General features: G+C 44.0%; 1 protein-coding gene and 1 non-coding gene across 2 annotated transcripts in view; both read right to left on the bottom strand.

The window, feature by feature from the left end:
- SLC7A14 (solute carrier family 7 member 14) overlaps positions 1 to 12,758 on the bottom strand; it is a 101,280-nt gene that overhangs the window by 49,437 nt on the left and 39,085 nt on the right. Inside the window, exon 2 of the mRNA XM_036347130.1 lies at positions 6,055 to 6,511. Within this exon, the coding sequence (XP_036203023.1) occupies positions 6,055 to 6,358 (304 nt within the window). The 5' untranslated portion in view covers positions 6,359 to 6,511. The remainder of the gene's footprint in view (positions 1 to 6,054; positions 6,512 to 12,758) is intronic.
- On the bottom strand, positions 12,480 to 12,586 carry LOC118677804. Its single transcript, XR_004974530.1, has one exon. It is a non-coding gene; the product is annotated as a U6 spliceosomal RNA (small nuclear RNA).

The raw sequence follows: 12,758 nt of genomic DNA, 5'->3' as shown, positions 1-12,758 counted from the left end.
TGCCACTGAGCTTCTCAGTGCCTACAGAATGATATCTAATCTTCTTGGCTTGGCACCCAAATCCCTCCTCTAAGCACCTGTTTTGTTTAGTAAATTATCTGGGTGGACTATTCTGTTTGGGAGATGATAGTCTTTGAAAAATGGCCAGGATGAACTTGGAGGGAGATAGAGACAGGAAACCTCTCTGGATAAGATATGGACAAGAGTCTTAGAGCTTGACAGGAAGCAGGCTAAGGAGTTTGAGGGAGAAAGGCTGCCCATCAATGGGGCTGGAGGCAGGAGCCAAGAAGAGAGGGTTGGTGGACATTCTCTAAGGGCAGGAAGAACTGGAGTGTCCTATATTCAATTGTAAGCTTGCTGTCTGCTGGAATGGACTGCATTACATCTCCCATCTCTGGCCCAAACTTTCAATAAAGTCCACTGAACATACAACCTTGCCTCAATGATACACGGGGGAGGAAGAATTGGGGTGTCATCTGGTTGGATGAAGAGGTGGAAAGGGTTATCAGGAAGTGAAATGCAGAGTAGAGACAGACACTCCATGGAAACAGAGATTTGGGGTTTATAAAACTAGGAGAAAAGTAAGACTCACAACTCCATAGTTTTATTAAAGGGCTCTAGATTTTCTAATTGTGCATTATTAGGTATCAGAACCAATTTTACTTAAACATTTCAGGACAAATTGACCTCAGCAAGCTGGAAGGCTTAGGGTTATGCATCCATTATAAATCTGGCATGACAGCCACTTCTCCTTTCTTTCCCCATCAACAGAACCTCTGAAATACAGGGGTTGGCAATATACCTACTGAGAAGACTACATTTCTTAGCCTCACTTTCTATGGAGAAGTGTCCAGGTTTTAGCCAACGTAAGTAGTAGTTACAGGACAAAACTTATCAGAAAGATTCTTATAAAGGGGACAGAAATGTGAGAAGTGACCTGCCCCAACTTTCTGTTCTCTTTCCTGGAACTCAGGCATACTGACTGGAGCTCCAGTCTGCTTTGGATTCTGAGGTCACCCGGAGAATAGAAGCCGAGCATCTGGATGGTAGAGCAGAAGGATCAAACAGCCTGAGCCGCTGGGACTGTGGGCCCCGATAGCAGCTTCCCTTCAGATTCCTTTTACATAAAAGATATGGGAAATTATCTCTCATTTTTAGTTCTCCACTGTATGCAATTAAACCTAACCTGAATCTGCTAATACAGTAGCAGAATAGCAAAGTGATTAAGAAGTGGGCTCAGGCTACTTTCACTGTTTCTTGCTCTGCCACCTCCTAAGCAGTAGTCTTAAACAAGTTACCAAACCTTTCAGAGGCCTCCATTTTTTCATCTTTCATGGAGGATAATAACACCACTTATCACATGGGGGTTTTGTGAGAATTAAGTAAAGTAATGTGCTAAGTACCTAGAACTCTTTTGGTACACAGTAAGTGCTCAACAAATGGTAGTTATTGCTACTACTATTACTATTATTAGTACCATTATGCCATGGTTACTTGTCAGGTTTGGTGTTCATTCCATCAATAAGCTATGGGTCCTCTAGGGTAGACACAATTTCTTATTAATTTTTGGTAGTGCTCCAGGACTGGTATATGATGGGTACCCAAAACATCTTTATTGAACTCTACCTTATTATATTTTTGCCAACTGTTTCTTATGTGTAGATGATAAAAATTAGCGGTATTGTGCACTGGGATGGGGACCAATGCTGTGTACGCATACTGTTCATTTAATCTCTACCAAAAACATTTTAGATATGAGCTTGAAGAGTTATTATAGAAAGTGCATGAACTTAGGAGTCAATTAGATCTGTATTCTTCTTGAGGTTTAATTTTAATGATGTGAAAAAAGAACTGGAAATAAAGCTGACCACCCCCTTCTCCAGTCCATGTTTCAGAAAAAAAAAAATTGTCAAATGATTTAAATTCGTAGTCATGGCTGAAAGACACTATTTGCACAACAAATTTGAATCTAGGTTCTATTATTTAAATTTCAATTTCTTCACATGTAAAGCTGGAGATGATAAAACCTACCTTGAAGAGATATTATGAGTTTTAAATGTGATAATATATGGTAAGCTCCTAATACAGAGTTTGGCACAAAATAGTAATGACCATTTATTTGGTGCTACCTGTCAGGCATTGACCTGGCACTGTACAGGTATCTCATTTAGTCTTCACAACTCTCTGAAGTTAAGTATTATTATGACCATTTTCAAAGTAGAGAACAGGCTCAGAGAAGTTATGAAACTTGCTCAAGTTTTCACAGGTCATCTGTGGCTGAGCCAGTTCTAGTCTCAAATTAACATTAGTGATTACTGTACCACGTATGACATCTTAATTTCAAACATCCCACTCTTCAAGTTCATTTCTATCCTCTAGCACACTTTCTCAATATTTTTATTTCAATGATTTTCTGAACTCATTGAGAGCACCAATCTCCAGTGATCTTAACACTTCTTTTGAATCACCACTACCCTCATGTTCTCATTTCCAACCTATATTGTGTGGTCCTGCACTAGTTCCAGCCTTAGAAAGCACTCCTAACCTCATTGCTTTTTTTCTCTCTGCCTGGAAAAAGCTAAACCTAGTTAATTCCAACTTTTCATTTACTCCATCCACTCTTGTAACCAAGCAGCTATTTATCCTGGAGGTAAGTGCAGACAGTAGAGACTAACTCACTTTCCAATTTATGACCACAAATCTTGGTGATTGATTTTCCCCACTTTGGCATGGCATCTATCAGCAAAGGTGTTAGCTCTGTTTATCCTATTCTAGCAATATAAAGGTGAACACATGACCTAAGAAAAGCCAACTAGAATCTTTCACTGATATTTTATATGTGAACACTGGGTGAGGATGTCTTTTCCTTCAGGTTGTGATTTATAAAGATGAAGCCCTAGATCCAGCCATTGAGCCAATACATTTCTGATTGGTTGTGTTTGGCTACTGTGTCTTTAAATGAAAAGAGTTCTGATTAATAGAGACTTCAGAGCAGGGGCAGAGAAAACAGAGATGGAGGATTGGTTTAAGAACTATGTAGTAGGCAAAACTGGTGGGACTTGTAATTGAATGCAAAGGGCTGAAGCAGAAAAGGTTGTACCAAGGTTTTTGTCTGGAATGCGAAGGAGAGAGAGAGAGAGAGAGGAGAGGGAGAGAGAGAGAGAGAGAGAGAGAGAGAGAGAGAGAGAGAGAGAGAGAGAATGAATGAATCTGGTTTGGAGGAAGAGGATATGTTTGGAACATGTTGAATTGAGGTATGTCTGGAACATCCAGATAGAAATGTTTGGTAGAGTTTGAGGCTTGGAGGATATGTATATGATTGAGATATGAATGGATATAAGCATGGAAATACTGAGGGAAGTTGAAACCATGAGAGAGGACATAATCATCTTGCAGAGAGTGTAGAGTGGGAAACACCAACATTTAAGGAGCAAGTAGAGAAAGGGAAATCATGAAGACTTTATAAGAATATAAAGTATAAGAACTTTATATTCTCACACAGTCAAGAGAATGTAAAATATCTTTAGATGGCATGATTTTGTCAAATATGGCAGAGTTCCATATAAGATAAGTGCTGAAAAATATCTATAAGACTTGGCAAAGGGGATGCCATTGGTGACCTCATTAAGGTTAATTTCATTAGATGGTGAGGGCAGATGCCAGAGAGCAGTGGGTTGAGGGATGAATCAGAGGTTAAGAGCCATCAATGAGGAGTTTGAATGAGAAGGGGAGGAGAAACCTTGGAAGTTGCTAGAGGAGAATGTGAGCCTAGAAAGAATTATATTTTAGGACGAGAGAGACTTGATTAGGAACCTGTTGACAAGGAGATGTTGAGGACACAATTAGAGAAGGGGATTATTGAGAACAGAAAAGGATGGGGTTAAGGGCTCAAAGAATTGAGTTGTCCTGAAAGTGAGGACATTTTACCCTCTGAAACTGGAGGAAAAGTGGCAAGTGTGGGTGATTGCTAGGGACATATTTGGTGGTAGAATATTTAAGGAGCTCATTGCAGATATATTTGAGGTATTAAGGTTTGTCTGCTCTAAGGGAAGAGAGATGAACTGAGCAGGGCTTGAAGAGAGCGGTGAAAGTGCAGAAAAATTAATGAGAAGATTTGATAAAGGACAAGTGTAATAACTCATGGGCTCAGCAGAAGGCGGATGGAGACCTTAACTTTGTGGCGTGCTCCTCTGTGGGGTTGAGTAACCTTTCCCAAGAGCTCTTGTTCACCCAGGTGCAGACTTGGGAAGGCAGAGAACTATTCTAGGTGATGACAATACCAGAGTGTATCCACAAGAGTAGTGGCTGATGTGGCACCAGTGGAGGTGAGGATCAAGTTAACCACATGACCTCACTGAATGCAAAGTTGGAAGAAGTGTGCACAATCAGGGCTCTTGGCACAGACTACAGTACAACATGACTGGTCCAATCTTAGGTCCACCTGAGCAGTAGAAATGTCTAGGTTATATAGCGCCCACGAGCACTGTGACGGGGGTAGGCTCCCAGTATGGGACTGGGCCTGCTTGGCTTCTAAATGTAATGTAGCATCATGAATGAAAAGATGTGGGTGATTCATTCACGAGAACCATCATGATTTGGGGGTGTGGGCCATAATAGGATGAATCCAGAGGAGAATGTGCAGCCTGCATTAACTGGGAAGGACTCTTAGCTGTCTGCCCTATAGTCTCTGTAGGGCCCTCTGGTTATATGTCTGCCTTTATTCCTACTATTGCTAGTCTGCTCTATATGCTAACACTTTTAAATCTATAAATTAATGGTAAAAATCTGGCACTGTCTCCCAAATATATATATTTTTTTTTGCCAAATAAGTTTGAAAATGATTGCAATCAGGTTAACAGAATTTCAAATATTCATGAAATTTATCTAGGTGAATAATTTATTTTCATCTATAAGGAAAAATCCTTTGTTCTGTAAGAACCTCAATTATTGGGATATTCATACACATTAGAGGATGACTTTAGAAAAGGAGATAGCGATAAAACCAACAGGGAAGTAAGCCATGACAGGAGACAGATAAAATCAGTCTGGAAATATTTCCCTCATCAAATAAAAAAGGTGTCAAATATAAACCAGTGAACTTTCTGGTTGCATGTTTCTAGTCTGTGCATTTCACGTGGATGAAGACCATGTAGTCGGGATATGCAAAATTAATGCATAACTTGTGATGGTATGTATTAGCTCACAGACCTCCCAATATAAGTTAGCATTCCTACTTCTCATGACATATTTGAAAAGAACATGACATCCACCCCTTCGTGGATTGAACCACATGATCTACCTCATGCTTTTGCATTATAACTATCAAGAAGCAGAATGCTTTCCTTTTCCTTCTTGTTCAAGTTGTCCATTGACCTGTCTCTGGCATTCTGGGAAGGTACTGTGTGGATCACAACTCAAAAGAAGAGGAGGGAAAGGAAATAGGAAAACCATTTCACAGATGATAAATGCTAAGTCTGGTATCTCATTTAAAAAACCCAACAAATAATGAGTTTTATGATTCTTCCTCCAGGAGAGAAAAGCTCTAGAAAAGCGACTCTGCAGAATATCAGTCTGTGGTGGAAGATGTACTTTGTAAGTCTCACAATGGCTTTGTATTTCTAGCCTGGTTTTCTCCTGCTTGGGAGTCATAGTACCAGTTTGAGGTTCATCAAATCCTAATCATATCAGATTTACTGACTTATTTTGCTATTCTTCCTATCCTTTATTTATAATGATATCCTAGCTGTATTCACTCCCCTCCCCTATAAAAGGACCGACATGTCTTCCAATGGACATGACAGGGAATAAGAAGTTGGGAGATGGTTTGGCACCAGAACAATTATTTGTATCAAAAAGCAGTAGAAAAGGTAGTTATTACATTTGAACCAAAACTTATCCCTGAATTCTTGGCAGTCCAGGCACAAAGGAAGCATGAAGACCACTTCTCTGTCACTTCATGCATCTCACCACTAAATACTCTAGAACTGTGGGATGAACAGTAATAGGTCTGTAAGCATGCTTTCCACAGGCCTTCTGCTGCACGAAGACCCTTACCTGATAATATGGATGCAACAGCTGCAATGATGAAGGACACAATGACACCAGGTCCTGCCATCTCCTTGGCCACCAGGCCAGAAACCACGTACATCCCTGTGCCCACGCAACTGCCAACGCCAAGTGAGATGAGGTCCACGGTGGTGAGCACCTGGGCTAGCTTGGTACCATGTGCTGTGGTGCCCCCTGTTCCCTCCAGCATGGACTCCACCGGTTTGGTGCGCAGGATCCTGGAGTGCATGGCATACCAGGAAGCCCCCCACTGTACCCGCCGGGGGTCCAGGGAGGCGAGGAAGCCACTCATCCTGAGTAGTAGGGGTTCTGGTGAAAGTCAACTGATGGAAGAGGGCTATGGAAGCCTCAGTGGCTGCTTCTGGAACTCATTTAGTGCACAGGGATCTTCTTTTTAGGAAAGGTCCAGAGGGACCCAAAGTAGCCTTTTCCTGGGCATGAATGTCTGCAGGAAGAACACAAGAAAAGAGAAGATGAGACTCAGTGGGAAACAAACCATGGCTTAGAGCAGCTGTGGGCAAACTACGGCCCGCAGGCTGGATCCGGCCGTTTGAAATGAATAAAACTAAAAAAAAAAAAGACCGTACCCTTTTATGTAATGATGTTTACTTTGAATTTATATTAGTTCACACAAACACTCCATCCATGCTTTTGTTCTGGCCCTCCAGTCCAGTTTAAGAACCCATTGTGGTCCTCGAGTCAAAAAGTTTGCCCACCCCTGGACTCTAGGCCCTAAAGCAGGGGTCCTCAAACTTTTTAAACAGGGGGCCAGTTCACTGTCCCTCAGACCGTTGGAGGGCCGGACTGTAGTTTAAAAAAAAACTAGTCAGCTGCTAAGCAACAGGCAGCGGCGGCAAAAACACCAGCGGGCCGGATACATGTTTTTGGCGGGCCGCATGTGGCCCGCGGGCGGTAGTTTGAGAACCCGTGCCCTAGAATATCAGTATTCTTTTATTTATTTATTTTTTCACATTTCTAGATTTGTGCGAAAATGTGTCACATGTATACCAGGGAAGCTGCAAGAACAACTGCTTTGCTTGCACTCTTGTGGGGAAATTCAATATTATCTGTTCTAATTTCAACTCAGCCAGCATATATTGAACATCTATTATGTGTCAGGCATGGCGTTAGGTTTAGGGGTGTGAAGATGTGGTACCGGTTGTCATGGAGCTTCCCATCTAGAATGGGAGGTGATGGAGAGCCAAATCACAATGCAAAGGTGGTCATTTGTTTTTCTGGAAAGTCTTTTTTTTCCCCATTACAAAGCATAGCATGGCTACTTTTTTTTTCTTCTGCAGAAAAATCACACAATATAAACAATGACATTGAGTGAGGAGAGACAAGGCAATACAATACTCAGGTAGACAAATAGAACCAGATGGTTCAAGAGAAGAATAAGGGTATGGGTTGAATTGTGATACCCTCAAATGAATATGTTGAGACTCTAATACCCAGTACCTCAGAATGTGACCTTACTTGGAAATAGAGTCATTGCAGATGTAATTAGTTAAGATGAGGTCATACTGGTATAAGATGGGCACCTAATCCAATTTGACTGGTGTCCTTATAAAAAGAGATTTGGACATAACGCCACACACACACACAGAGAACAAGATGTGAAGATGAAAGCAAAGGTCAGGGTGACACATCTATAAGCCAAGGAACACCAAGGGTTTCTGGGAAACCACCAGAAGTTAGGAGAGAGCCATGGAACAGATCCTTCCTCACAGCCCGGGGAAGAAACCAACCCTGCCGACACCTGGATCTCAGACTTCCAGCCTCCAGAATGCGAGACAACAAATTTTGTTGTTCAAGCTTGTCGTACTTTTTTACAGTGGCCTTAGCAAATGCATACAGGCTACAAAGGAAATGAAACAGGGTGATGAAGGGGTGAAGGAGTCTCTGCGGTCATCACATTGGCTCCTGAGTGATGAAAAGGAGCCAGTCATACCAGATGTCATTCTTTTTTTTTTTTTTTTAAATATATTTTATTGATTTTTTACAGAGAGGAAGGGAGAGAGATAGAGAGTTAGAAACATCGATGAGAGAGAAACATCGATCAGCTGCCTCCTGCACATCTCCTACTGGGGATGTGCCCGCAACCCAGGTACATGCCCTTGACCGGAATCGAACCTGGGACCTTTCAGACTGCAGGCTGATGATCTATCCACTGAGCCAAACCGGTTCCGGAAGATGTCACTCTTTTTGCAGGGGGGTCCACAGGGAAGAGCCAGAGTGGCTGTTCTGGAACTGAGACTTGGACAGGGTGACGGGGAGGATCTAAGTACTATGTAGAGCTTTATGTGTGTTGACTAATTTAATCCTCACAACAAATCTGCCTTATAGATGAGGCAGTGGAGGCAGGGAGAGGTCCAGTAACTTCTCGGAAGTCACCCAGCCCATAAAAGCAGAGCAAGCACTTGGCTCTGGGGTGTCCACTTGCAGAGCTCCTGTCCTCACTCCTGGCTCTCCTGCCTGAGGTGTGCAGGGTCAGACTGTTGAGTGTCTCACAAACCAAGATGAGGGGCTTGAATTTACTCTAGATTCAGTGCAAAGCCACTGGGGGGTTTTATTCAGGCAAGTGACATGATGTGATGTATATTCTTTATTCTTTGTTTGTCATTCCTCATCCAAGGATATTTTTTTCATTGATTTAGAGAGTGGAAGGAAAGGATAGGGGGTGGGAAGAGAGTTGGTTGGTTGCCTCCCACAGAAGCTGGGAATCGAACCCGAAACCCTTTGGTTCGCAGGTCGACGCTCTAACTACTGAGCAAACTGTCCAAGACAATATGATTTATATTCTTAAAAGCTCATTGTAGCTGCTCATTGTAGCTGCTGTGCGAAGTTAACTGAGGAGTCATGTGTGATGGGAAGTTAGTCCCAGGACGATGTACAAAGGTGAGTGAGGTGTGCACCTGCTGCTGAGGGAGGCCGTGGTTCTCCATCCTGGCTGCGCAGTGGAATTACCCAGGGATCTTTCACAAACACTGGTGCCCGCCCCAACCTCTGAAACCCCAACTTAACTGATCTAGATATAGGGACTTGTTAAAGCCCCCCAGGGGATTCTAGCAAGGCAGAGTTGGGGTCTACTGCCCTCCACCACCAGTTGTGACGGAAGTGCTGGGTGTGGAAAACCAGATATTGCCTGTGATGGTTGACTTTATGTTTCAGCCTGACTGGGATTAGGGATACCAGTGGGTAAAGTATTATTTTGGGGTGTGTGTGAGGGTGTCTCTGGAAGAGATTAATGTTTGAGTAGGTAGACTAAGAAGATTACCCTCATCAGTATGGGTGGTTATCATTCAATCCATTGAGAACAAAAAGGCAGAGGAAGGGTGAATTCCTGGTTCTGCTTGAGTGTAGACATCTATCGTCTCCTCTCCTTGGACATTGGTGCTCCTGGTTTCTTTTGGAGTCAGACTGGAACTTACAACACTGGTCCCTCCTGATTCTCAGGCCTTCAGACTCAGCCTGAATCACAACGCCGACTTTCCTGGTTCTCCGGCTTGCAGACAGCTAATGGTGGGACTTCTTGGCCTCCATAACATGGGAGCCAATGCCTCTAGCGAATCACCTCATCTGTATCTGTACACATCCTATTGATTTTGTTTCTCTGGAGAACCCTAATACATTGCCATTTTCCCCATGGGGCCACAAATCAGACAGGTCCTTCCTGTTTCTCTCCCTGGGCAGGCAGCTGAGCTTCTAGGCAGCTGATGTCTGTTGACAGTGATGACAGAGCCTGTGCTGCCTAGAGACATCCTCTGGGATACTTGTCCTGACCAGCCTTCATCACACACTTTCAGAAGGACACTGAGAAATGAACCAGGCTTGGTGGAGAGGTGATGGTGTCTATTGAATAGATAATTAAGAACCGTGGTGAAAAAACTCAAGTAGAGCAACAGTAGAGATGGCGAGGATTCCTCCCCGACTCTGTCTTTTCTTCTGAGTGCTTGCTTTACTGATGCAAGCCGGGGCTCGGGGCATTTCCTGTCTTGGTTGGAAATTTAACCGGAGAGAACAAAATGTACAAGAGAAAACATGCTTCTCAGTGATTATTGGCAATATCCATATTCATTACCCCCAGATTATGTTCATCAAAGACAGTTTTGGAAGCTCATTGCTGTAGTGTTTCCAGGATGAGTAATGAATGTGCATTGTGCTTTCTCCAGCACTTTAATTCCAGTTTCTCAAAATACTTCACAGCTTTACCTAAGGAAGGCTTACAAGGCCTCTGGGAGAAGAGAGTCATCATTGTGGTGTTTGCTGGGTGCTTGAGGGTTCAGTGGGCTCCAAGGATAATGACGGTAAGAGCAGGTTTGGGTCAGGATGAAAATAATTACAGCTTAGAAGTTCACTGAGGTAGGATTATCGAATTAGGTTGGAGTTGGCCGGAGAGGAGAAGAGAGGAGAGGAGAGGAGAGGGGAGGGGAGGGGAGGGGAGGGGAGGGGAGGGGAGGACAGAAGAGGAGAGGAGAGGAGAGGAGAGGAGAGGAGAGGAGAGGAGAGGAGAGGAGAGGAGAGGGGAGGAGAGGAGAGGAGAGGGGAGGAGAGGAGAGGAGAGGAGAGGAGAGGAGAGGAGAGGAGAGGAGAGGAGAGGAGAGGAGAGGAGAGGAGAGGAGAGAGGAAGGAAACGGAGGATAACAAAACGGTAAACAGTCCTGAATTATTCCTGCCTGATTTTGCAAATACACTGAAGGATTACAGAAATCCCTTTATGCCACTCTCATGAGTAATTGTCCAGCCTTTGCTGAAACATCTGGAGCAGTAGGGAACCTTGGCTGGACAGTTAGGACGGCTACAGAATTCTTCTAATCAATGTCCCCTGGCGAGGCCAGGTTACAGTTAGAGTGCAAGATGCCTGGTTTGTGGAGGCCCACCTGGTGACTGCAGGGTCAGAAGGAGCCCTCTGAGGTCCATCCCCACTCCTGTAACCTGGGCTCCTGCACTAACCCTTCTCCCCTCCAGCCTCACTGCTTTTCCTCCTCTGGGCTGAGCTCTTGGTTCCTTAAGGACAGAATTCAGCACACAGGTTCTCTGGGTTCAAATTCTAGCTCTGCCCTTACTAGCTAAGTGACCCTGGGCAAAGCCTCTATATGTTCCAGTTTTGCCATCTATGAGATGGGATAGTAAGGGCACCTAGCTCACAGGTGGTGTAAGGAGAGAAGGAGGAAATCCGTGTAAAGCCGTCAGCCCAGGGCCTGGCACAGCGTGTGTGAGTGCTATGGGAGCGTTAGCTCAAACTGCTCTGCTCTGGCACCTGGCCAGGTCGCGTGGTCCGCTGCGGCTGACACCTCTCCCACCACCTCTGCCTCCATAGGCGGCTCTCAGAGGACCGCTGGCCTGCTGCCCAGTCCTTATCCAGGGCTTTTCTTTGCTGAAACTCCCCTGAGTTTCTTCTGAACGCCCTGGTATTTTCACTGCCTGGGACTCATGCTCACCCTCCCCATGTTTGCAGAGAGTGGCTTTCTCCCTCCCTGTGTTTTATCCAAAGAGGCATCTCAGCAGATTTGCTTGGGCCCTTGGGGGTTATACCTCCTCTCATTCTTCTATACTCTTGGCTTTTCTGCCCAAGATGCACACACACCATCGGGTGGCTGGGACATGGTGGGTTCACCTATAGTCACCACTGTATCCCTGAGAGCATGACCCCCTTCTGACCTTCATGCCTGTGGCTCACTCAGCCGGAGTCTTTGATGGCAGAGGCTCTGCTGAGGTCCTTGCTTCCTTTGCTCTTCTAGTCCTTCCGAGCTTGCCAGATAAGGCTCTGTGTTTGCCTGTGGCCCTCACTGTGGATGTACTGGCCTGTCAGTCACGCTGACCTTACACTGGTGGTCAGATACAGGTCAGATGTGTCTGAATCTCAGTGTCTGCCCAGCCCTAACAAAGCACCCTAGTAAATTGAATTGAGATCTGTGGCCTGGGAACTCTCTATTGTTGTGCCCTGTTTTGCTCTTTGTATCTGTACAAATGAGGACTAATCTGCTTACAGAAAAAGCCTTTAAATTTTTGCAGACAACTGACGTATCTCTTGGAGTCTTATCTTTCCCAGACTAAACATCTTCAGTTCTTCAGTGACCAGCAGTGTTTTACATGTTTCAGATTCTAGTCCAATCACATTCTGATTTGTACATGGGCAGCTCGCAGTTTATTATGCTTGGCATTTCTGGACCATGACAGAGTGGTTGGGAAGATGTCTTGCTCTGTGGGTGTTTGTGTGTGTGTGTGTGTGTGTGTGTGTGTGCACGTGCGTTCTCCTAAGTCATACAATGTTGGTGCCTGACAAATTCACTCCGATATACAATTGGCTTAAAAGCCAGGGTTTCTGATTTTCCAGATTACTGATCTCCCCAGTTATATCTTTGCTAAGTGTTTGATAGATCAAACCCATCTCAAGTGTTATTATTCTTTTTTAAAATATGTAAAGCTTCACGAATTTGTGTATCATCCTTGCACAGGGGCCATGCTGATCTTCTCTGTATCATTCCAATTTTAATATATGTGTTGCCAGAGCGAACACTCAGGTATTTTTTGATCACCCACCATATTACTTAACAATGTAATAACTGCTAGTCCATTTATATTGCATGTGGAATCTCAGATACAGCTGGCTTTGGTTTGCTTGGAATGGCTTTAAAGGTGAGTTTGAATCTATGATAACTGAGTAGCTATGCAAAAGAGATCATACCAAT

This window comes from Myotis myotis, unplaced genomic scaffold, assembly GCF_014108235.1.
Source record: "Myotis myotis isolate mMyoMyo1 unplaced genomic scaffold, mMyoMyo1.p scaffold_m19_p_2, whole genome shotgun sequence".
Taxonomy (NCBI): Eukaryota; Metazoa; Chordata; class Mammalia; order Chiroptera; family Vespertilionidae; genus Myotis; species Myotis myotis.
Note: the sequence above shows the minus strand (reverse complement) of the source record. Positions and strands in the feature narration are given on the sequence as shown.